Source organism: Mandrillus leucophaeus, unplaced genomic scaffold, assembly GCF_000951045.1.
Source record: "Mandrillus leucophaeus isolate KB7577 unplaced genomic scaffold, Mleu.le_1.0 Scaffold175, whole genome shotgun sequence".
Classification (NCBI taxonomy): domain Eukaryota; kingdom Metazoa; phylum Chordata; class Mammalia; order Primates; family Cercopithecidae; genus Mandrillus; species Mandrillus leucophaeus.
Window position 1 is genome coordinate 891265 of NW_012101754.1, and position 26731 is coordinate 917995.

Below are 26731 nucleotides of genomic sequence, written 5' to 3' on the forward strand. Positions count from 1 at the left end.
AAGAAAGTCAACAAAACCAAAAGCTGATTATTTGAAAATAACAATAAAATTGATTTATTTTTAAGCAGACTGATCAAGAAACATATAAGACATACAAATACTACCAGCATCAGCATGAAATAGCATACATAATATCCAACACTATGCATGTTAAAAAGATAGTAAGCTTATGATATCAGCAGGTCTATGCCTGTTAATTTCAGGAACTTAAATGAAATGGACCAAGTTCTTGAAAGACACAATCTGCCAAAATCAATTAAAAAGAAATAGATAACTTGAATAGCCCAATATTGGTCAAGCAAAGTGAATCATAGTTAAACATTTGTAAAAAGGAATATTCTAGGCTCCCATGGTTTTACTAGCAAATTCTACCAAACCCTTAAGGATAAAATAATGCTAAATCTATACTACCTCTTCCAAAAACTAGGAGATTAGAGAATACATTTCAAATCACTTCATTAGGGCAACATTTTCCTTATCCTAAAAGTAGACAAAGACCTTACCACAAACAAAACTACTTGCCAGTATGATTCATAAACATAGACCACCAAATCTTTAATAGAATATTAGTAAATGGAATCCAATATATAAATACATAAAAATATAATACTTAACAACCAAATGAGGTATGTCTCAAGATGCAAGTCTGGTACAACATTAAAAACTCAACCAATGTATTTCACTGTATTCACAGACTAAATATTGTTAAGATTGGCAATTCTCTCTACTTTTATCTATAGATTCAATGCAATCCCTGTCAAAATCTGTGCAAGCTTTTTTGCTGATGTCAACATACTGATTCTAGAATTTATATAGAAAATCAAAGGAACTACAAAAGTCAAAATAATTTTTAAAAAAAACAGAGTTGGAGTTCTCAGAATACTTGATTTCCATATTTACTATAAATTACAGCAATCAAGACTGTGGTTGTAGCAGAAGAATAAGCCTGGAGTTAGGCAAAGGTTTTTCTGGTAGATACCACAAAACAACTATTAAAGTAAAAACTTGATAAATTGGATTAAGATCAAAACCTTTTACTCTTCAAAAGATACTGTTAATAGAACAAAAGGCAAGTCACAAATTGGGAGAGAATATTTGCAAATTACATTTGTGACAATGAACTTCTATCCAGGATATACATACATATATATGTATACACAATTTGTATACATATATATCCATACATAAATGTATATATAACAATTTATGTGTGTATATACATATGTATCCTGGATATATATATGTACACATATATATGTTGATATACATATATATGTTTTTATATATACATATATATGACAATGAACTTGCATCCAGGATAAACATACATATACATGTATATATAAATTTATAAACATATATGTAGAAATATAGGTATATTTGTATGTGTATGTGTACATATGTATATATAATTATATATGTTATATATTCATATATAAAAATGACTCTGAAATTTCAATACAAAAATGGGTAAAAGAAGATAGATGTATTGCAAATAAGCATATGAAAGGATATGCAGTATCATCAGGGCAGAGTTACACTGCCATAAGCCAGGTAATGCCCAAGATTACCTGCAACCACCAGCAACTGGGAGAGAAGCATGGAACAATTTCTCCCTCAGGTCCTCCAGAACTAACCAACCTGATTTCAGGTTCTAGCCTTCATCACTGTGAGAGAATAAATTTCTGTTTTTTTAAGCCACCGAGTTTGTGGTGCTTTGTTATGGAAGATTCAGGAAACTAACACATAACAAATAAATTATTTTGAAAAATGAGGTGTTTTTTGAAGCCATATTATTAACACTGTAACATAGATTACCTTGCCACAATAATATAGCAACCTAATCCCCTGAGGTCTGCTAAAGCTCTTACTAACCTTAGAAAACATTGTAAAAGATAGTCTGAATACTATTTTTTAAATATATATTTATCTTTAAACAAGGTTACACAGGCTATTTGATAATTCTTGACAGTCAGAAGTCAATTCCTATTCAATGAGTTTTCCTAAATGGAAGAAAATGAATCATGGAACCCTTACTGGGCATAAAGTTTAGAAAGAATGTAAAGGCAGATGGCCCTGTCTGACATTAGCTGTCATCTTTGCCTCCAAACAGATGCTAAGGAAGAAGCTGAAAACACATTACAGTGTCTGACACAGTGTTAGTTTAAGCATGTGCCTAAGATGCTAATATGGGTTATGAGAAAATGGGGCCTCCTAGCCAAAGTTTTGCAAATTCTAAGCTAAAAAAAATTAAAAATATTTTTCATGATAGGACATATGAGGCTCATTAGTGTGCTGATGTATATCATGACACATTAAAACAGAAGATAGCAGAGTCTTTTCCGTGCTTATTTTACTCTAGAATCTTCTGTGAAGAGAGTTTCATGAAACTGAGCCTTCATGAACTCACTTCAGGGGATAAGCTACTTAGAATATTTCTATTGATGCTTCATTGGGTCAGTTTGGAAGGGATGCATCTCTCCCTATCTTGTATACATTTTGTTTATTTTCCCCCGTCTTTCCATTTTTAACCTTCTAACCTTTAAAAAGATGTTGCCTTTGACCTGCAAATTACTTCCCATCTCTATTGTATATACTTTAGGATCTAAGATGTCCTATTCAATATAAAATTTTAAAAATCACATTAAGTAGTCTTTCATTCTTGATTCACCAAATTATTGCTACCATAATGCTTTATCTTCTAAATCGTTTCTATTTTCTTTAATGTTTATATGAAGACTGTTTATTGGTGTGGAACCTTAAGAAACAGCTGATATTCAACTTATGAAAGTGGCAATTCCATATGGTTCAACCTAATACACTAATGTTATTAAAGAGTCAACACAGTTTCCAAGATAGTTGATTTATCAAAGAGCCTTAGCCACTGCAGGAATTTGGCTTAATGCTTTTATAAATAGTCTAGGTGGTTGACAGGAGAGATCACTTTTGCTTATAAATGATACCAAGTTGGCCAAGATTGACAATATCTTGTAAGGCCAGGTAGGAATGCAAAATGATGCAATCAATTTGGCGAAGTAATGTGTGCCGAATAGAATGAATTTCAATTAAGATAATTGCAAGGTTTTGTTTATACAATAGAATAATTAATTTTATAAATGCAACAGAAATAGGAACATTTACATGGACTGGGCCACATAAAGAGCAGTTTTAAAGTCAGGCAATCACAGATTCAGACTCTGCCGAACATGCCCAGATGGGCAGCTTCCAAGCCATTCATACTGACCAACCTTCTGGACCTTATCCCTTGGATTTCAGCTACCACGTTGAATCGGATCAATTACTTCATGTGGCCTGTGAATTTTAGACATTTAGACATAGTAGTATTGTCTTGAGTAATGTATGTACACTCTTCCTGTAACTCATTCAAAATCTGTTCAACTTTCAAGGGCCAGTTAACCGTCAAGGAAGTCCAGAAAGTCTCTACTCTTATGTCTATAGGTCATAGACTATATCGCTCAACTTAACTCGAGGTGACAATCACTTCTGGCTGCAATCACCTCAGCTTCTTTGTATATTAGCCTTGACTTTGAAGTTTGTAAGTTCTTTGAGGACAAGGACTAAGTACTGCACATGTTTTGTACTTCTGTCAGACTAATGTGCAATCAATAAAAACTAGTAGGCTTCATCAAGCAGGACTTAATAACGTTACTGATCACAACAACGAAAACAACATGCATTAAAGCAAAATGACTATTGAGAACATTGAAGATTGAGACATTTCTGTGTAGGTGGATGAATATGAAACAAAATATATACATATTTTATGACCCTATTACTGAAGTTGGTATATAATATATCCATAAATTTCATTACATGCTTAATTCGAGTAACTGTAAAGCCAGTGTTCAGTAGCGTTTCATGTAAAAGTCTTCATTCAAGGTTTGTGGTTTAATGTGTTATGTAAAATACAGTTAAGTAGAAGTGTTTTTTCATTGGACTTTTGTCTCTTAAATACTGAGATGCTGGATAGAATGTTTTTTCAGTGCTGAATTTTCTGACTATGTGATTTATTACGCTTTTTAATGTATTATCCTAATGTCTTCATAAATTAATGTTTTCACAATCATTTATCAGTTGATTATTGAAATAAAATTTTCACATTCCATTGCATTTTATATAATAGCATTACCCCTCAGCCACTGTGATATACATGAGTTTCAATTTATTATAGCTCAGTCCCAAATCAATGTCACTGTTAAGAGTATGTGTTATAGTAATGGTTATCTTTGGAAAACAATTTGAGTCTGACTAGATGTTGTTCAATCCTCAGGCCATGGTAAGTGTGACTGTGGCAAGTGCAAGTGTGACCAGGGATGGTATGGGGATGCTTGCCAGTACCCAACTCACTGTGACTTGACAAAGAAGAAAAGTAACCAAATGTGCAAGAATTCACAAGACATCATCTGCTCTAATGCAGGTAAGAAGTATACCCTGTGAAAATGCTTAAGTGAAATAATCAAATTTTGTTTTTAATGGAAATATGTGGGCATGGAGAAATGTCGAATCTCTGAGTGAGTCTGCTTTTGAGTGTATTTTTTAGAAGTGAAATTCAGATAAATCAATAGAAAAAAATGCCATCTTGCTGAGACAGGCAAGTCTGATACTTTCCAGCTGTTCCAAATGCCTCCTTCTAGCAGGATATTCACTGGAAACAACATCCCAACAACATTTTACGTAAATTGTGAGCCATGATATTGAATACTGGATTACATCTCTTAAAAGGAATTTATATAAACCGACTTAATTATTTTCTGTTACAGATCAAGGGTGCTTTGAATTTTTACCTTCACAAAATAGAACCAAATACTTTAAGTCTGATAGAAGTTTCAGATATACTGGTTATAAACTCCTTGAAGGATATAGTCTCAGAAAGATTTTTTGTTTGATCAAAATATTTTTTGTTTTATAGAAGTTATTCGAAAATACTTTTTACAAAATTATAGAGATGCTATTAAAATTGATTAGCAAAATCATATAAAAGAGTTGCAGTTTAGGTTTCAATGGTATTTAGTGAGTGTTACCTAAATTAAATACTATTTTTACATTTGGGCAGGTGAAACCTCAAAATCAGTTTTTCTCAACCATGATTGAACATCAGCATCCCAAGGGGAAAGGAATAAACTGTCAGTTCTCATGTAGTGCAGCAGAGGTTCTGTTTCAAGTGCTTTGGTGTCTGGCCTTGACTTTGGTGGTTTTTTTAAAGCTCTCTGGGTGATTTTAATATAGATCGAGTGTGCAACCCATTACTCTAAATGCTAAAGGTGAGGATTTGACTTCACGAATGAGTACCTTTCCTCCCGAAGCTCACATTGTCGGTAGGGCCTACCTCTAACTAGAGCTGAGAACTCCCCACAGTCTGATTGCAACAGATTGTGTGTTTTAGACTGAGCTCAGTAAAGGTGTTTTGCTGATAGGAATCAGGACCATATCCAAAGCGAGGTGTGAGTGGATCCGTCAGGGGTCATGACAAATGGTCTTAGCAGTTAGGCCCTTTCTGTGTTCATGATGTTCTCATCATATTTCTCTAGCACTTCAGTCTTTCTTTCTTCTTAGTAGGATTCCTCTACTTCCAATTCATAACACCCACCCCTCCAAACACACACACACACACACACCCCATAGTGTCTTTCATCTTGAAAAAATTCTTTTCAAATTTATTTCAGAAACAAGACCTGAATTCTGTTTTGGGTTTGAAATCTATTTTTGGATTTATTTATTTGTTGTTTGCAAATCAAATTTAGGGTTTTATTTTTTAAAGAACTTTATAATCAAATGCAGTAGTCTAGGATTCTAAAGATGTTTAATATTAAGGAATCTAAACATGTAATTCACCACATTAACATATCTTAAAGGAGAAAACATACAGAAGTGTTTCAGTGGATGATAAAACATATTCAATACAATATAAATGCATTTCTAGGACATCTGTACTCTCTCATTTTTTAAGCATGGATGCAATACCTTTATTCATAATCTGGTTTAGTCAAGTGACCCAATAGTGTCCTCTATAGCATTTTTCTCTCCTTGCAGGATTCAGTCTATTGAAAATGTTATGTTTATATCTCTCTTTAGTCTTCCTTAAGCCAGGCCATTTCCACAGACTTTACCTTTGGAGCATTGAAACTTGTGAAGAAAGTTGTCCCCATTTTATTAAAAGAAAAGTGTACTTATCTTGGATTTGTCTTATGTCTCCCATGATTAGATTCATCATACACATTCTGAGGTAAAACACTGGAGAAATGGTTTCATATTCTCCAAATGTTTCATATGGAAGCACATGATGTCCATATGCTCATAGTGGTGATGTCAGTTTTGATGAGATGGTCAAGGTGTTGGCTGGTGTCTCAGCTGTGTTATTTCTGACTTACCCTCTTCACAAATGTGCCTTCTATGAGGAAACACTTTAAAAACATACATGTATCACATTCCTCACTAAAATTACCCTAGATTTATCATCCACTGATGACAATTACCTGATACAGTATTGACAATGATGACTGGAAAATGATGATTTAAGAACTGTAACATTCTCTCCGAATGGACTAGTTGGCACTCAGCATTCTATCACAAACAGGAATCCTCTCTCATTTACCAGTTATTTGATATTTCATTTACTTAGTGACTTATTATCAGTCTAGAAGCACAATTCTTATTATTTCAGTGATTTGTTATTCATTTTGTACAAAATTATTCTGGTGCACAGAGTTTTCCAGATTAGGTATTAGAGCCCATTGGGCTAGCTTTTGTGTTTTTGTGACATGCCTCCCTTGTTTTTTTTGTTTTTGGTTTGTTTTTGCAATTCTTGTTGGCATAATAACACATTCCAGGGTCATAATGGACCTGCTTCACCACACCTTTGGAATCAGCCACTTATCCAAATAGCCCTGATTCCTTTTAGTGAAAATGGTATTTGAATAAAAATTGTGAGCACTAGGAATGCTTATTTGCACTGGAGTGCATTTGCTTCTTGGCCCTTTCTGCAAACAGGCTTGTGTCAAAAAGGTAGATTGAATCATAATACAATTTTTATTTTATCTGAGCAAACAATGTTTCGTGAATCAGGCAGCTCCAAATCAGAAGTGGTTCAGGAGCTTCATTGAGGGAATGCAAGTGGGAGGCTTTTATAGGGTGAACAGAAAAAGAAAGCAAAGAAAAATAGTTGATTGGCTAACATTATATGATTGCCTTATTTAGTGTATCCTTTTGGAAAGTCCCTAGTTATATAATTATAAGTTTGTTGGTTGCTTCTGACTGGTTAAACGTAAGTTCTGTTCTTCTTTAATGTAGACATTTACAAGATATAACTTAAGGTAAGTTTCACTTATTTTTGAGTATCAGGCAAAGTTAGGATTGTTTATGGGGCCTCAATGGCTTAGTCTGCTCAGGGATTCTTTAGGCCTTGTCTCCATTTTAATTTATCTTGACACTAGTAAATATATGCCTGTGCATATACACACAAATACATATACACATACCTGCACAAAGATATGCATGTACACATACATGCATATTTTAGAAATCATGAATTTACACCAACACATCTAATTCTAGTCCAGCTTCACAGGATTACTTCTTGTTTTCTCCATTCCATATTTGCATGTCCCATTTTCACAGGGAAAACCCTGTCTCCCAATACCTCCAATATATTTACTTATTTGCTCAATCCTATACTACATCTCTAGTTACTTCTAGAAGTGCTGCAGACACACCACTAGACCAAGAAAATCTACCAGAAGAGATTAGGATTTGCAGTCCACCCCTCTCCACTTCCCCCCACTCAGTGTACCTCAATCATGCCCAAGATTGGGGTATGTAATCGAATACTGTGTTATAAGTTACTCAGACTTATTTTATTTTCTTCTCTTTTCACGTGGTTACGGCACTTGTTTGAAATACAAGTTGGCTTATTTATTTCAGATCACTTTCAATTTTAGGTTTTATAATCCCTTCCCATCTGTATTAATATATTTTATAATGTATAGTACACTAACTTGCTTCTAAAAGTCAAAGCTATGCAGAAAAGCATACTCAGAGAATCATCACTCTCTTCGTCAAACCTTGCACCCGGCTTACCCTCACCTTACAGATAACCAACTTTATCGCTTTCTTCCTTTTCTGTGCATGTATTTCTTTTTGTGTAAAGATAAATAGAAATATTTGTGTGTTATTGTTTCCCATTTTTTTTTCCTGTGCAATGGTTGTGCTTTCCATGTGTTCGTTTGCACTCTGCTTTTACCTCTCAGTATAATCTCCTGGAATTCACTCCAAATCAGTTAATAGAAATCCTTCTGGTTATTTTTTCAAAAACATAAGACTGGATTCTATGTACGCAATGTAATTTATTCAATTGAGCTCTTATGCTTGAGCATTTAGACAGTTGACAGTATTTTGGATTGTAAATAATACTGCACAGAATGATATAGTGTACATATATTTTTATATTTTTGGATGTGTATATTAAAGGCAAATTATCAGAAATGCAATTGGCCAAAGGATACATTTGTATTCAGTGTTACATTTAATCTTTTCTGTCTCATTTACTCTTGTCTAAATATCTAAGCCTTTCATGTTTACTTTGGCAATCTCATTCTCCCTGTCTTTCTTTTAATACCCACTTCCACCTTCCGAGTTCAGGACCACTTCCCCCAAATTGCATTAGCCTGTGAAGTCTCTCTATTAATCTTTCCCTTTCATATCACGGTGTGGTTTTCTCGAGTAGTTTGGAGCAGAAGGGGAAGAGGAGTTAAATGGATTGGGGAATGAGACTGAAGGGCAGGATGAGATAGAACTGGGAACCAAAGTGTTCCAGAGGCTTACTTTCTGGGAAAACTAGAAGAGAGGTCTAGTGTGCAGAGCAGAGTGAGGCCCCAGCACGACTGCACAGGGGTGCGGGCTGCTGTGCATGTCTGGTCAGTCATCCTAGAGAGCGTCAGCTCTATTGGGCACTATGAGAAATAGGGGCTAAAATAATCCAGTGTAAGGCAGAAGACCAATCCTAGAAGCTGAAATAACTGGCAACCACGAGAGAGAAGCTGTGTGTCATAGCATGAGCACAGGAGTCTGGAGCTTTTGCCTGGGTGTCCATATGCCATGTCTTGGAGGCTCAGTTGTGAATTCTGTTTTATGGGTGAGACAGGAAGTCTCTGAGCTGTTGTAAACTTCCCACATCAGCCAGGAATGGTTCTGAAGCGTGGATGAGAGGAAGCTGCCTATGGGGGACTTCAGTGAGGAGTCATGGAATTTGGAGACAGAGGCTGTTCCTTCCCATCTTTCCTGAAAAACTTCCCCATACACAACCCTAACCAAGTGACTTCCTGTTCTCATATTGTATATGAGAGACCCATATTATATATTGTTACATGTATAATATTTATATAGGTTTATATTTGTATTTATAAAACAAGAAAACATATGACACAAAGACTTTTGCAATAGACTTGTGGCAAATGCTATACGAAATGTATTAATAGGGTATCTCTCTCTTCCTGGTCTATGATTTACTTAATTTTAAGCATCTCATTATTTTCTATAGCACCTAGTTCCTTGCCAATAGCATAATAGATAACAAGAAAGCTTAATGGCTGGATATGTGGGTGGTTGAGAGACAGAATGAATAAATGTGAAAATGAAAAAGGAGGGTGATAATTAGAGAATAAAAACTAGATGAAGCAATAGCATAAATTATAGCATTAGATTTCAAATTACTTTTATGAATTGAGATAGCTTTTATGGAAAAATGCAATAAAATGAAGTTTAATAGCAGGAAAATTCACATGAGTATTTGCAAGGTAGAAAAATAAATTTGGCAAAATCACCATTTATATGTAACTATGAGAGAAAATTTTATAGATAATAGTGAGTTACAAGTGATCTGGGTAACAGAATCATACAGAGGATATGAAAACAAGGATATTGTCAGCATCTGTAAATATATTTTCTGGAGAAAATGTTTTGAAGTATGACAAATATACTCTGTATCTTAATGGGAGAAGAGGAAGAACCTGGAATTTTCTCAAATCCTACTATACTAGGTTCAGCAGTGCTTCTAGAAACATGACTGGGTACATATTCATCACTTGGTATTGGCAGCAGTTCTATGAAGCAGAGATTATTTGCAGATATGGAATCTGGGAATTAGAAATGAAAGCAATGCCTTTAAAAATGCATAGCTCATGAAGATTAAAACTCTGAATTCAGCTACAGCTCTACCTTACTCACAAGTTCATGCTGTTTCTAATACATCACATATGGATTTGCCAATATCTAGTAATTCAAACCAAATTATAAACAGCATCTTTGGTTCCTCACCATCCTTTGCCCTTTACAGTCAGTCACCAAATGCCCTCTACTCTTTCTCCTAAAAATATCTCCAAATGCATTTGGTCCTTTCTAAACTTACTGCATCATGTATCTAGCCACTGTCTTCTTTCCTTCAGATAAATCTAACAGCCCTTTAACTTATTTCTTTGTGTCCACTTTTGCCTCATTTTAGTTCATGCATTCTTATGCTATTGCTTCATTTAGTTTTTGTTACATGACAACCAGAGTAATCTGGTTAAAATTCATACGTGATCACAGGACTCCCTTGCTTCTGTGTCTTCCAATTGTTGTTGGATTAAAGCTGGAAATCTTTAACATGACCTATAAGACTTCCATGAACTGCACCTCGGGTTGCTTTATTCATTTCATGCCACTTTTCACGCTGTTCTGTATACCTCAATCCCATGTGATGTTTTCTCTTCACCTCCTTTTTTATTGCAGAGCCTGTGCTATTGTCTCGTGCTGGAAGTGAGCCTCTTTGCCATCTCACTTCTCTTAGCTATGCTTTTTCACTTGGCTTTTAGCTCTCAACTACTTCCTCAGGGACTCTGACTTTGACCTCCTGGTCTCAGTTAAATCCCCTTGCTGTGTGCTTCTGCAACACTTTGCACTTCTGTATTTATTTTATCACATTGGTTTTTGCTCATATAAAACTCTGAGAGGAGGGTTATGGCTGACTTGATCCCTGTTGGATTTTCAGAGTCCGGGGTGGTTTCTTGTGAGTGATCAAGTCTCGGTGGATACATGTTGATGGCCGTGATGAGCGTTAAAACTCAAAATAGATGCATTAAAAAGGGAATTTCTCAAGTGAGCATTCTACCTGTCAATATTATTTGAGTGCAATATTAATGTTGGTGAAATTACTTTTGGGGGATGTGGTAGAATCTTCAGACTTGGGTGAGTATGTGGCTCGTGGTAGACCAGATGACTACCATGCCTCTCTAATTCTGAAGTCCCCTGAGAATCTGGTGAGGTCCCAGCAATCCAAGCCTAAGGAAATCCACTCTGGTCCCATTATTGTAAGGACATGTGTATCAGTATAAGTTAATGCTGAGGAGCGGAAATTATCAGGGGCACATATGATTTTTATTTATGCATTTGATAATAAATTATTTCTGCAAATATTTGCTACATAAATAGTATGTTCAAACATTGTGCAAAGTATTGAATAAATACTGGTGAGGAAGATAAGCAAGGTTGTTTCCCTCCCAAAGCTTAGAATTTCCTGCTTTATTTCACTTCAGACCCAGGTGTGATCAGAAGACCTTCATGCATTGGTTGGATGGCTATGTGTAAAGTAGCTCTGCGCTTAAAGAGGTCAAATTTACATTCATTAAACCATTAGAGGTCAATAATAATAGTTGTGTGATGTAAAATATAATTGCCATGCTACAGTAACCTCAAGAAAGAGTAGCGTGCACTTTACCTCACCATGCCCACAGAAATATCTAATTGAAATATTAAATCAATTTGGATTATCTACTCTCTTAAAAGAATGGGTATAAAAATCCACTAATTATAATTTTATATGCATGTAACAAATAGTCTTTTTTGTTTTCATGGTTTAGGTACATGTCACTGTGGCAGGTGTAAGTGTGATAATTCAGATGGAAGTGGACTTGTGTATGGTAAATTTTGTGAGTGTGACGATAGAGAATGCATAGATGATGAAACAGAAGAAATATGTGGAGGTATGTATATTGGCTCTGTAGAAATTAATAAAAGTACCTGTTTTTTCACCTATTACATTGTTCTTTTATCTCTACATAAATTTCTGCTCTAGGTGTACTAATTCAGTTTAAACCTATGTTTATCTGGAAAACATTTCACATAAGGAGAGTGAGACTATGGCATTAAAAGTAGACTAGTACTTTTTAGATGCAAAGCCAAATTGTCCCCAGAGGAGAGCTGTGTCATTATGGCAACAGACCAATTGCATAGCTCTGAAGTAGTCCTAGTAGAATACCATCTCCTCTGCTCACCTTAGCCACTTTTATTCTCCTTTCTCCTACTCTCTTAAGTGTATATTTTCATTTCTTCGTTTTTCCCTTTCTAAAACATGCGTCTCACATCCTACTGGGGACACTGAAGGTCAACAGGGTTATTAGCCTAGAGTTTACCTCCCCCTCTCCGTCCCTACACACTTAGATAACATTTGCAATGACCTTTTCTATGTACCACCATTACTGAATTCATTTTTCTGTTGTAGCAGTTCTTGCATGTTTGCTAGTGACAAATTCTGCAATAAGTGCTTTACATTCATTATATTTTCTCTCACAACATCATTCTAGGGTAAGAATTATGTTTATGTTCATAGATAGATGTGGAACCTGGGACTTGAATAAATTAGGTAATGAACCCAGGGTCAGTCCGCCGATGATAGTAGAATTTGGGCTCGTGTCTGTGTTCCTGACGCCTCACCACTCCCGACTGCATCAGTGCCTCAGAGCTCAGAGCTCCACAAGAGGGGTCTCTCCTCACCACTTGTAGTTTTCGTCTCTTCTGCTCAACCTGCAAGCCTGTGCCCAGAGTTTCCATTTGCAACCTTGAATGGCATAGGAAAAGGAAAGTAGAAAGCAGAGAGAATCATTCGGTTTAGGTAAATTCTTCTCTGCTATGATTAAACTTATATTTGACTCCTATCTGATGGGATTCCAGCTGAAGGAATACTGCCCCACATGCAGAAATAGTAGTTTTAGAAGTATTGTTTTTCTAGAAGGATTAGGACCCAAGGGGCCAGGTGGAACCAGAGACCCCTGAGAAAGTGTGGCTAGCATAGGACAAGCTTGTTCCTTTGTTTACATTTTGGTAGCTTCAATTCCTATGAGTCATACAAATACACTTATTCTAGGCCTAACTGGCCTTTCCTCCTTGATCTCCTGGCTGTACAACCCACCTGGATAAAGCAAACAAACACAAAATTGTTGTTTTCATTTTTCCAAGCCAATGACCTAAGCAAGATGCTACTCAGACAAGTCTCTCTTAAAGGGCTCAATCCAAAATAATTAGATCAATTAGACAAATCCATCCACAAATATATGTATTTGTCCTCTTCAAGTTTAGTTTCTAATTATTACAGATGAAAAAAAAAAGAAGACTGGAACATGCTTTGGGGCCAGTGTGTGGTGACACACACCAACAAAGCAGAGTCTATTTGCCATGTATACATAGAAACATGTAACTTAACACAACAGAAAATGTTTAACTTTCAAACTTTCTAGTTGTTATTTCCATTTGTTTGAGGCTTAAGCAATTTCATGGTGCAAAGTCTCTGAACAAGGACACCAGCACTCTAGTAAACACCCTCTGGGGGTGACATTGCCTGGGATTGTAAATCTTTCCATGTGTCATTCACATGAAACCAATCTGCTGAGAGATGATTCTACAGTTCATCAGTGAAGCAGTACAAATAGAGATTTTCTTGCTCTATCAGTTTGCACAAAGCAAAGAATTATGTTTATTGTGTGGAATATGTATTGTCCTAAAGCACACATTTTAATCTCAATTATTCAGATGTGTCTTGTTCAATATTTTTATTTGAGTTATGTGGATATCTGTTTAATTTTCCATATCTGCATAGATGTGTATCGTTACATAATTTTTGCTTCCTTATTTACCTCTAACTCAAAGGTTTCTTAGTAGAACCCGAATTCGATACTGACTTGTATAAATATTTAAAGAATTTGGATGTGAGAAATACAGATTTTCTATTATTTGTTAATATAGTAAGCCTTACGTATGTAGCACCTTCTGTATAAATTTTCTGAAATTACAAAGAAAATAAATTCTGTAGTCTAAAAAGGTGATTGCGTCTTACAAACCTGACTCCTAAGAAAAGCAATTAATATACACTATTGCTTTTCTTCAGTGTAATCCTTGAGTTATTGAGGCCTGTGATATATCACTAGGATGTGATTTAGTTGTGTGTGCAAGTGGACACTGTTTTAAGTTCATAAGTAAAATATATAGATGATATCTTCTGTACCGATTAAATCACTTGACAGCCTTTGCACTTGCTTAAGTAAACAAATTTAAAATTCAGATTCTTTATGGAAATGGTCATTGATTGTTAGGTTAAGAAGTGATTTTCTTTGAATATCCCAATTATAACTTATTTAGACAGAAAACATGGCACTGGGTCCCTGTCTCTTTCTCTGTGTCTCACTATAGCACTCTTTCTCCTTATCTGTCTGTCTCTGTCTCTCACATGTATGTCTTCTTGATGGAAGTCTCATCTGCTGGATGTGAATAGCATAGGAGACCACAATATTCTATTGTAATTCCTGCTTCTTATGTGAGTTTTACAGGTCCTACTAAAGTTCTTGCCATTGGCCAGAGATACCATAGCGTTAGAATGATAAATATGCTTATAAGACAATGAAAAGTAGTCTCATAATCAGTTTTGCATTGTCTTTGGGGGATTTTGACTGTAAGAGAAGGGAGATGGAAAGGACAAAGACTTTAGCCATAGACTGATAAAACACAAACTCCTATAATACAGAAAGAATAGACTAAAAAAAAAAACAAGAGCAAGGACCTACATTTATGCTTAGGTGATATAACCACAAAGATGAGAGTACAAGAAATAAATTTTGGGATAAATACCATCTTTGGGGAATTTGCAGAAGGATTGCTAGATGTGGATGAGGAAAGCAATGATGGGATAATTCACTACAGATGGCTTGGAGGCAAGTGCAGATGAGCAGGTGACAGGTTACAGAGAGGTAGGAGCTGAAAGAGGGCATCTGGACACAAAATGATGAGTGCCCTTAGCTGTCATTGGTATCCCCTTGACAAGTCGAAAGGGAGTTTGATTGTGAGGCCGAGGGCCCATGGTATTTTATTTGTCTAAATGAGGATTAAACATGGACTAGGCTGAAAACCTCTTTCACATGGTAGAACCCAACAGCTTGTGGGACACAGTTGAGTGAAAAGATGAAATATTTCTTCTGCTTTAAAGAGTTGTTTGGTCCTTCATAATGTGTATCTAGGTAAATATGCACCATTGGTTTCTCAATAGTTGATTTCAAATGAAATATTTTAATAACTAATTCAAGAAACGTCCTTAGAGTGAATGCTCATATATATTTGGGTTTGATACGTGCATTTGAGATGGAAAAGTAATAGACTCTCATGGTCATTCATGTCATTTCGTTAAAAATACTTTCAGTCAGTTCTCTGTCTAGGCCAAGTTAAAGGACACTTTGCTCTTTTTGTGTAATTAAGCAGGTAAAGGCACAACCATGATGTGTTTGGAGAAAGCTGTATAATTTGATGATTTTAGGCAAGGAATGTTGAACTGTGACATTATTTCAGAAGGCAAAAGTGATCACAAAAAGATAGAAAGTTAATTCTGCTTATGAAAGTTGCTTTTTTCCTCACTGTATAAAATTCATTTTGGGTAAAGGCCATGGGAAGTGTTACTGTGGAAACTGCTACTGCAAGGCTGGTTGGCATGGAGATAAATGTGAATTCCAGTGCGATATCACCCCCTGGGAAAGCAAGCGAAGATGCACATCTCCAGATGGCAAAATCTGCAGTAACAGAGGTGTGTCATTCATATATGTTACTACATAATGGGGAGGCAAACAAAGCTTTTAATTGCTAATACTTCTTTTTTCTGTATGTCCTCTAGTGTGGGAGGAAGTTATCTTCTAATCATTTACTTTGATGTAAATCAACATTTACTATATCAACAGTCTTTTCTGTCTTGTTTTTTATTGAGTAGAAAAGAGAAAGATAAGAAAGTTGCTGTCATTCTTTAAGCTTCACTGAATAAACAGTTAACTTAGGGACTGTAATTTATTTGGCAGCCCTCCAGAAATAGCACAGTACAGCTAAAAGGCAATTCCTGTAGATACTTCTGTTAAATGTCTCTTGACTAACAGAACCATCTACAGCATGAGCATCTAATTATCCAGAGAGCATTCAGAAAACCCTCTTGTCTTAATTATGAGTAAATGGAAGGCTTGGTTGAAATGCAGATTTGATATGGACTAATTTAACTTCTGTGTGCAATAATAAAAATGTGATATTGAATGCAATAGATTTACAAAGTATGTATCCAATAGCCATATGGAATGTACACTGACTTTACAAAGGAAGTTAACAAATATATTAATATTGCTAAACTATAACTTAAAGGTAGTTAACTAACTTTTGATATAAAATCAAACAGTTTAAACATAGTTTTAAAATTCCTTGAAAATACTTAATTTTACCTCTGTCATAATGATAAAGAGAGCCATCCTAAACTTTTCATTGCCTATCGATGACATTAAAAAGTGACTATACTTCTTCTTTAAAACTAAAAAAATCAGATAGGTGGAAAACTTCTTTTTCGTTTCTATACGTGCATTGTAATAGATAATGCTAGTACAGAAACCGTAGCATACCGCCTTTCAGAAACTGACATAGGGGAATAAAATGTGCCACATTTCTTTACATAGAGAAAATAAATAAAAAGGCAGGAACTTGGAACAAAATCATGAAGTCCTCTCTTTGTGAGGATTAAATCTTACAGTATCATACGAATTTACCTTATGGTTTCTTTTTATGTATAAGGATGTGTTTTCTGCATAGGTCCTTTTATGCAGTAGGGGTCACAGTTACCATTTATAAGTATATGAAGCTTGAACTGTGTACTGTGGAAAATTACTATTTAGCTGTCAAAAAGAGAGAGGTGGAAAATGGAGTTGGTTGGGCCGTGGATTAAGGTCAGGTTCCACAGCAGAGTTACGTTGGCTGTGAGAGACGGCGTCCTTCAGAAACATAAGCTAAGCCACCTGCCTCCCACTTTGCTGTGCTGGGAGCGTTCTGACCTGGAGATCTGGCAGAGGCATAATAGGAAGCAGCTTGCCTCAACGAGACTCACCGCTTCTGAGACTCAGGGGTACATGAAGACAGGGCAGAAGTGGGTGCTGAGATGAGTCATTGTTTTTTCTAAAAAGGTTATACACCTGACTACCCTGAAAGCGTTTCTGTGCCATTGCATCCATAGGTAATAGAAAGACGCTGGTCCCTGCACATACCTATCTTGTCTTCCTTTTTCCCCATCTTCAGGGGACAAAAACCCAATATCGCAGACATAGCCATTAATAGAACAAATGTCCTCTATTGCCCACCCAGTTTATTGAGTTTCATATTGGACCCATTTACACATGGCTGAGAAGCTGCTGCTTTTTCACATCTGCATGCTCCTAGTCCCTGTTCCTCTTGACCAAACTCATTTATCCTCTTATGAAAGCAATGCATATTCATTTTTAAAAATCTAGATAACAAAGTAGAGTACACAGAAAAATAAGAAAATGACCCATAAACCTAACATCCAGGTGTAACCTCCTTTTACATATTGTCACGTGAACTTTCAGTCCGTATTTATTTGTTAAAATTCACTTGTGTGGCTGCCCTATCCCTGTATTTCCTTCTTATTAAAGAAAAATTTCAAATCATACTGTACATGCTGATTTGTAATTTTATACTTTTATTTATTTCGTAATATATGTTATTTATCTTTCCATATTTATGGAGCAAAAACCTAATTATTACTCAGTGATTGCCAGCTAGTCCATATGTGTGTACCATTACTGCGCTAATTCCCCATTGATCAATATTTCAGTCACTAGTAATTTTTCAAAAATATAAATGCAACTATATTTTATATTTCTGAACATATACTCGTGTGTACTTTTTATTTCTGTTGGGTACATTAATTAAAGCGAGCTATACGTCTAAATAATAACACAGATATAAAAAGTGCATATTGTAAAATCCCTACCCAGAAAGTTGTACCATTTTGTACATTCTGTTCAGGGCCAGAAAGTACCCATTGTCCCACACCTTTACCAAGTCTGGATCCAAGCAATATTTTCCACCTCTGACAATCTGACATCTGAAATAATTGCCAATCATGATTATTTTGAAGCTCTCCCACTGCTACCCGCTTAGTAGTGGTCAATTGAGTGATAAACATTTTTCATCTTTATCTATCATTATTTCTGTATGAAATTTCCTATTCTTTGGTTTTGTCTATTTCACTTTGGGCATATTAATCCTTTCTATATTCAATCCTATGATTTATTTATATGTTTTTGTAAGTATTCTTTGTCTTTTACAGACATATTAACCACTTGTTTCAGCTTTATCAGTCTTTTTTTAAAATAGTGTTTTGTTTCCAACCAAAATTTTCAATTTTTTTTGGAAATTTTCAATTTCCTTTTTTAGTAGTTGTGCATTGGGGGTCTTGAATAAAAAGAGTTTAGTTCATATTCTGCAGTTTTATTGTGTACATTTAAATCTTTAATCCAACTGGTTTTGTTGTTAGAGGTAAGAAAAGGATTTAACTTTATGTCTCTATCAAATGATTAGCTGGTTGCCCTAAAGACAGTTACTGATAATCCACACAGAGTAAATATGATTTACAGATGAGTATTTCCCTCTGCAAGTCTGCAAATGACCAAGTTTATATCTCTCAATCTGATCTCCAACATTCTCTATAATCTGGACTCATCTGATCTAGCAAATCTTACTTCTTAGTCTTTTTTTAACATGCACCTCAGGGTCCCTATGCCCATCCCTACCCTTCATTGCTTAGTCTTTTCTTCTTGACTTTCTCTTAGTTCTACCTCCAATGTCTCCTAGAACATTTCCTCTAATCCGTATATATCCAATCCATCCACTGCTAATTACTCCAACCCGCATTGATCCTCTTTCTCCAAATTCTTAGAGCATTCATGTCTTAGTTTACAAAATAGTCACACATTGTTTTTAGTGTTTGCTAATTTTTCTTTCTAATTAGCTTTCTTTTTGCCAAATAGATTGCAAGCTTCTTGAGGGAAAGGATTATATCTTATATAAATTGTTTTAGTGTTATCTTTGAAGGAAACTAACACAATACTAATGACACATTCTACCAACTCACATAATTATAGAATATATAATAACTTTTGTTTATTAAGGAATCTCTATTACCAATATTAGATGGTGCTTTTCCTTTTTAGAATATTTTTATCTAATATATGTGGTTTTTTTTCAAACACAAAGTAAGCAGCAGAAAATAATAAGAAATATGTGAAATGCTTTCTTTCATGGTGTTTCTTGACTGGATTCTTATAAAATTCTTCTTCCCACCTAGGGACTTGTGTATGTGGTGAATGTACCTGTCACGATGTTGATCCAACTGGGGACTGGGGAGATATTCATGGGGACACCTGTGAGTGCGATGAAAGGGACTGTAGAGCTGTCTATGACCGATATTCTGATGACTTCTGTTCAGGTAAGGGCTCTTTCAATTCCTATTTTTCTGGAGGGGGAAGTGGGGATGGTTAATGGGCACAAAAAAAAATTAGATAGCATAAATAAGACCTACTGTTTGATAGCACAGTAGGGTGACTATAGTCAATAATTTAATTGTACATTTTACAATAATGTAAAGAGTATAATTAGATTGTTTGTAACACTAAGGATAAATGCTTGAGGGGATGGATACCCCATTCTCCATGGTGTGCTCACTTTACATTGCATGTCCGTATCAAAACACCCCACGTACCCCATAAACACATGCATCCACTGCGTACTCACAAAAATGTAAAAAGTAATGAATAAAAATAAAAAAATACATATTTTCCTGTTTTCAAGATTTCTGGTTCTCACAGAACTGAATGTGCATTCCAAAGCATTTTATATTTGCAGTGCTCCTACTAGTGACTTGGAAAACCTCCAGAGAATCCCCAAAGTTGCAAAGGCTAGAGATGAGAGGGCACCCACTCTTTTCAAGTTAGTCTAATTCCTCACCCAGGAGAATCATTAGCTCTAGATAGCTGCTCAGCTACTCAGTTCAACCACAAAAATGTAAAAAGTAATGAATAAAAATAAATACATATTTTCCTGTTTTTAAGATTTCTGATTCTCACAGACCCTGTAAAAGAAACTGAATGTGCATTCCAAAGCATTTTATATTTGCAGTGCTCCTACTAGTGACTTGGAAAACCTCCAGAGAATCCCCGAAGTCGGCGAAGACTAGAGATGAGAGGGCACCCACTCTTTTCAAGTTAGTCTAATTCCTCACCCAGGAGAATCATTAGCTCTAGATAGCTACTCAGTTCAACTCTGAGACTGCAAAACTCGCAGAGCTGTTGACAATGAACAGGATAGTTGCCATCAGGACAGCTGTATTAATGTATTACAAAACAGGATAATACAACGCCCAGGGTTATTTTGTGCATTAACTCTTTGACAGGCTTTAAACTAAAGTTATTCTGCAATGTAGTCTATAATTAAATATCCATTAGTAGTTTCAAAAATCTTTGACTGTAAATACTAGGGGGCAGATACTGTCTGTTAGGGACTGAGTGACATCTGGGCTACTGGTGTGGTAGAAGCCAGTAGCAGACCGGAGACAGCCATGATCTTTGACTTCATGGAGTTTGCAATCTAAATGCAAAGAAATAAAATACGTAAGTCCAGGATGTCTAAAAGTACAAAGAAAAAGAAAGCAGTCAGAAATCTATCTGAAAAGGTATCATTTAGCAAAAATGGAGTTATAGATTTTCAGTCCAGTTCTATTTGATAATCCATAAGGTAGAGACATACACATATACATCTTGTTAAGCTTGACTGCCTGATTGGTGCATGCAGATGGATACAAACTCCTCTGGTCTCCTGAAAGTTTGCCAGCAAAGGGAGATAAAAGAACTGCCCCATTTAATTATGAGTGTGCAACTTCAAAGCCTTCTCCAGACTGACTGGGGAAAGCCTGCTGCTAAATCTTCCCTTTGTAGAAGGGTTTCCCTCTTCTGATAATGTCTTGTGCTCCAGAGGATTTCCTAAACATTTTGTGAACACTACTCTCTTGAGGGCATTTTTTCTCTTATTCATTATGCATGCTCATGTTCTTCATTATCGTTGCTGTCAACACAGTGGTAATAAAAGAGCTCATGACTAGTGAGTGGCGCCTATGTTCCAAAGAGATGATGAGAATCGTGGGGAAGAGGGCTCTTGGACATTTTAATTAGGGTGATATGGCTCTTCACAGTGGTGGCGATGTAGGGCTAATGCATTGCAGGAGGTTATTGGATCATAATGCATGTGGATTTCATCCAAAAAAAAAAAAAAATAGGTTTGCAGGTAAAGAAAAATGAGAGGGACATTCCAAGCAGAAGGAACAGAGGGATAGAATCTGTGCATGGGACCAGACTCAGTTTGAAATTACCAGAATGCCAAGTAAGGAAGCATGTGGTAAAAGGTAAAGTTGGTTAAGAAACAAGAACTGGGTTTTTTTTTTTTTACCTTCCTGCAGACCCAGGTTTTATTTTAAAGGCAATGAGGAGCTAATGATGGTTTTAGGCAGTAGAGTGCTATCGTTATCAGATTTCTAGTCTGAGTGTCTAGGAAAATGTTGGTGCCATTTACTGAAATGGGGAATATGGAAGGAAGCTGTCAAGTTTGTTTCTAGACATCTCCAGCATAGAGGACAAAGGGTAAGCCAAAGTTTATTTTTTTTTCCCAAGCCTGTTGAATATGTGAGTCAGGGTCACGGCTAAACCAAGAGAATTTCAAGTTGTAAGCATAGAGTTGGTAGTTAAAACTATGCTGGCATTCAGGAAATGCCATTTGACAATGTAATTTTTTTTTTTGACGGAGTCTCGCTCTGTCGCCCACGCCGGGGTGCAGTGGTGCTATCTCAGCTCACTGCAAGCTCCGCCTCCCGGGTTCCCGCCATTCTCCTGCCTCAGCCTCCCGAGTAGCTGGGACTACAGGCGCCCGCCATCTCGCCCAGCTATTTTTTTGTATTTTTAGTAGAGATGGGGTTTCACCATGTTAGCCAGGATGGTCTCAATTTCCTGACCTCATAATCAGCCCGCCTCAGCCTCTCAAAGTGCTGGGATTATAGGCATGAGCCACCGCGCCAGGCCACAGTGTCATTTTGAGATTGCCTTTGAGATAAATGTGAATTGACACAATTTTAAAATAAGGGAGGCATATAAAAGGCTATATGTTAAAATTGTAAGTGTGTGACTTGCTGATTTGGAGCCCCTTTTTCCCATGAGTATTCACTTTCTTGTGAAATCCATAATTCTGATGTTGATCCTGATTTTGGACTGGGTTGAAAAATTCAAACTAACTGCATTACAGTGATAATTCAGGGCCCTATGAGCCAGTGCATCTCACTGTGAGGGAGTGGGGTCATGGGGTGCAGATGGGTGATGACTCCTGAATTGACACTTTAATCCTTGTGTAAGCTTGTGTGCAATTCCTGCAGTGAGTCATTTAGTCTTGGAGTGCTTACTCTAGGCTGAGCAGGTGAACTGTCATTGAGGCGGCTGCCCTGGAATCTAATATTCCACCTCACCCTATTCCCCTTCAATCCCTCTTCCCTGTTTTCTTTTTTCTCACATTTTCCTTTCTTCCGTACCCTATGAGACTCCACCCAGTGGGTATGGACAGGTAGGGGTAGGAAGAGGTGATGGCACAATTGACTGTAGTTTGGACAAGAAGACATCAATCTATTATTGTGATTTTATGATCCACTGGTTGAAGTGAATTGAACGTGGCCAGCTTTCCACAGCTTGGCTCCCACACTGAGAATGAGGAATTGAGGAAAGAAGACAAAACTCATATTTACAGATACCCTACTCTATTGGACCGTTACTGAGTTCTTTATTTACACACTAACTCAGACAGGGAGGCATTACTGTCTATAGTTTAGCAGAGGAGAAAATACGTTCAGAGAAATTAAGTAACCTGATAAAGTTCATACTGCCATTAAAGTGTCATCTGTAAACACATATAGCCTGACTACTCATGTAACTTAATCTCCAGGTGATGCAAATACGGTTCTCCAATTTTACTTTATTTTTCTGAGGAAGAACTGTCCTCTGGGTACTCAGATTTTTTTTTTTTAAATGAAACTAAGCTTCTCTGAACATCATTATGATCTGTAGCAGACATCAATCTCTGGAGTATTTTATCATTCTTACAGAATCTGTAGAATTCTTTATGCTGTATGGTATTACGCTTAGAGAATTATTAGTCTTTAAATTTTTCCTAATTACCAGTCTAAGTTGCAGTGTAAGAAGAGTACCATATAGTTGATTATTGAGCATGTTAATACCTTTGTGTTATGAGACAGAAGTAACCCAATGACATCAATATTCTCTAGTCATTCATGCAAGACTAGAATATAATAAGGCTCGGATGAAATGAAGTTTTATTTTTAGCTCCTATTCTTGCCATCCTGAGAGTATTGGTCTTAGTTAAGTCCAAGGAAATCTCTGGAAGGATTAGTTTAAGTTAGCTCTTTTAATTGACATTCCCATTTTATTCATTCATTCACATTATTTCCATTTATCTATTCAGTAATGCATTTAAATGTAAATATTTTATGCCTAACACGTCATGAATATAGGGGACACAAATATGTTGAAACACGGTCCCTGCACCCACCAAATAAATAAATTTTATTTACTTCTTTTAATCCGATCTGTTGTTCATCATCCACAAAATACCTGTGTTTTTGTATGTTCATTCGCCCATACACCAACATGACTGTTTTACTACACACATACATGCACCCCTCAAAGATAATACTGTTGACCCAATTTGAGTGTGACTGAAATGATCAGGGCATGAACAGGCATCCTGATGTGTCCCGACTGTCCTCTTTGTTACACCCAATTTACTTTCTGATTCTAATATAACTGCTTTATTCCTAATGGCTGCTTGCCACTCAGGTCTATTTCCCCAAATCCCTTAACTGAAAAAATACGCTGCAATGTGACCTTAAACTTTATCGTTCAGCTTCCCCTGCCTAAGAAAATTATGAAAATATAAGGAAAGTTTTGGCTTAGGGTTACATTAGTTTGGAAAATGGAATCTTTTGATAGAACTGTATTATGTGGCGAAATTTGTCACTGTGGATTGCCAAAGCGTTAAGAAAAGAAACTAAAGGAAATGATTAAGTATATTCAGACTGCATTTTCTTGAAACATTAATATATTGAATTTAAAAAAATAGCAAGCACTAAGTTATTCCCCAAGGCTTTTCCCTATTGATTGTCTTCATGTTACTTTGGAAGCATGTTAACAGGCTTGTTAACATCAGATTCAAATTCACGCGCATTTTTTGATCCTTTAAAAAGAAAGAAGTATCCTCTAAAACAGAGAAGTGTTTGTCTGGAATAGATGCAACTGCACTTGTCCTGAAATGCCTGTACCTGTTTCTGAAGTTTGGATAGCATAACTCCAAAGAACACAATAGTTACAAATAAACAAGAAAAGGTTTGGTTAACACCTTTTCCTATAACGGCCTGAGAGCCTTAATAACTCCTGCCTTCCCAGCATGGTCTTCGGGCCACTTTGGTGGCTGCTTTTGCTGCAAATCTTCCTTTTCATATGGGTATTTTGGGCTACAGTCATTTTTATGGTAGGTAGATTATACCAACACCAAGCACCGTATTGTTCTGCCATTGGGGTGTGTGTGTGTGTGTGTGCATGTGTAGATACATACAGAGAGGTCTTTAGATAGCATTTCTCTTATTTGAATTCTTCTGATGTTTGATATCAGGGACAAACAGCACCACTCTGAATCTTTCATCTCTGTTTCATGATCTTCTACCTACACAGTTTAAAGGAATACTGGTTAGAAGTAATGAAACTAAAACCTGCAGGCTTAACATACACATAAATTTGCCAAACTAGCATGGAAGCATCGCATTTCAGACCCGTGCGACAAATTTATCTTCTTTTAGTTCTTTCATTTGAAAGATAAAGCAATTTGAGATAAGGCCCAGAAAAGATAGCGGCACATCTAGATGAAGGACACAAGTCTCCTGATTTCTTCTTTTATGACCTTTTCACGATTTGTCTATTAAAAAAAAAAAAAAAAAAAAAAAACCAAAAAAAAACCCTGATGTAAGTTCTGGCAGTCGAAAGGGTTTTCATGCTAAATAGATGTCATTATCTTTAAACTCTTCTATATAGCAAAACCCAACATTTTCATCTTCTTGACTTTACCAAATGATTCCTTCTTTGGCATAACTTTTAAAATTGGAATTGAGAAACTGGTAACTTCACAAGAAAAGTTGCAATTTTGTTTTATAATTTTCTGTCTTATGTGAAAAGCCCAATACCTGCCTGAGAATCTGGTACCAATACCTGACATTTCTAAGTGATTTTTAAACTCTACCAATTAAATATCATGAAGGATGTTATAGGACATATACAGTTTCACTTAAAGTGATATCTCTAATATTCTAAAATATATTTTGAAAGCACATGACTAACTTCTTGAAATATGTAGGATATAATTTTTATTACTGAAAAAGCAAAAGTTATGTTTATGTTTTAACTTCTGTCGATTAATCTGTAATAAACATTTAAATTAGGCAATACTATTATCAATACTATTTTTTATTATAGTAGGCTAGAATTATAGAAACTTTATCCATGCACTTTTAGGCTTGCTTTTTCTATGAAATACAGTGAGATATCTTATTTAGAAAATTCTACTTTACCCAAACAATAAAACCAGTTCTACTCTCCCCAAACAATAAAACCATCAAACACTTTCTGTGCCACTGTTTTGTCACTTAAACTGGTTACCATACATTCACTGACTTTCAGGAGCTTCATTCTTTATGGATGGCTTACGTATGTCACTCATATTTAAATGCCTCTTCTTTCCTCAGCTTGAACTTGTTCAATTGATATCAAATCCTGGTGGTATAGCATAGAAGACATATCAGGGGATGATTTGAGGAGGAACATTGGCCATCTTGAACTAAACAATATTCTCCCACTTTGATATTTTCCTGTTTAGGGCTAAGGTCTTTTATCCTTCAGCCAATCGCAGCAATGACACAATCTCTTAAATTCATCCCAGTGTGCAAGCAATTGGCTGCAGGTGTGTTATTGAGAAGTCTATTAAGGAGTCATCACACACATGTCAAAGTAAGGATACATATATATTCTTCCAAGCTTTGCTATAGTTGGCAGTGCCTGGAGGTGAAGCATGCAGTTAGAAGCATGATCCTGGAGAATGTTCATGATGCTGCATTAAGTACACAGGAAAAGAGGTGTGAGAGCTTATAGGCTCTATTTCCCCCTCATATTTGTAGAAGAGCATCAGAAATAGCAATGGGATATAAAAATAAGTCTGCAATAATAGAATTATGTAAGGGGAAAAAGGTTTAGAGAATTAAAAACTGACCAAGAAAAATAAAATGATAAGAAAACAGAACGTGCATATGAGAGAATAAAGGTAAAAGACTGACAATGATTTCTTCCTGCAGGTCTAGAGCATCTGAACTTAGAAAAATGTATTAAGGCTTCCACAACTAATCTGACTTTTGTTACTAATTGGATGGGATTCTAACTTTAAAAATCTCTTTTGA

The 26731-nt window shown here is 36.0% G+C and overlaps 1 protein-coding gene across 4 annotated transcripts in view; it reads left to right on the top strand.

Annotated features, from left to right (window-relative positions):
- ITGBL1 (integrin, beta-like 1 (with EGF-like repeat domains)) overlaps positions 1-26731 on the top strand; it is a 280376-nt gene that overhangs the window by 127569 nt on the left and 126076 nt on the right. For 3 of the 4 annotated variants that reach the window (XM_011977218.1, XM_011977217.1, XM_011977220.1), the window contains 4 exons: positions 4292-4438; positions 11910-12032; positions 15749-15889; positions 19475-19615. In XM_011977218.1, coding sequence (XP_011832608.1) covers positions 4292-4438; positions 11910-12032; positions 15749-15889; positions 19475-19615 — 552 coding nt within the window. The remainder of the gene's footprint in view (positions 1-4291; positions 4439-11909; positions 12033-15748; positions 15890-19474; positions 19616-26731) is intronic. The other variant, XM_011977219.1, reaches the window with a different exon arrangement.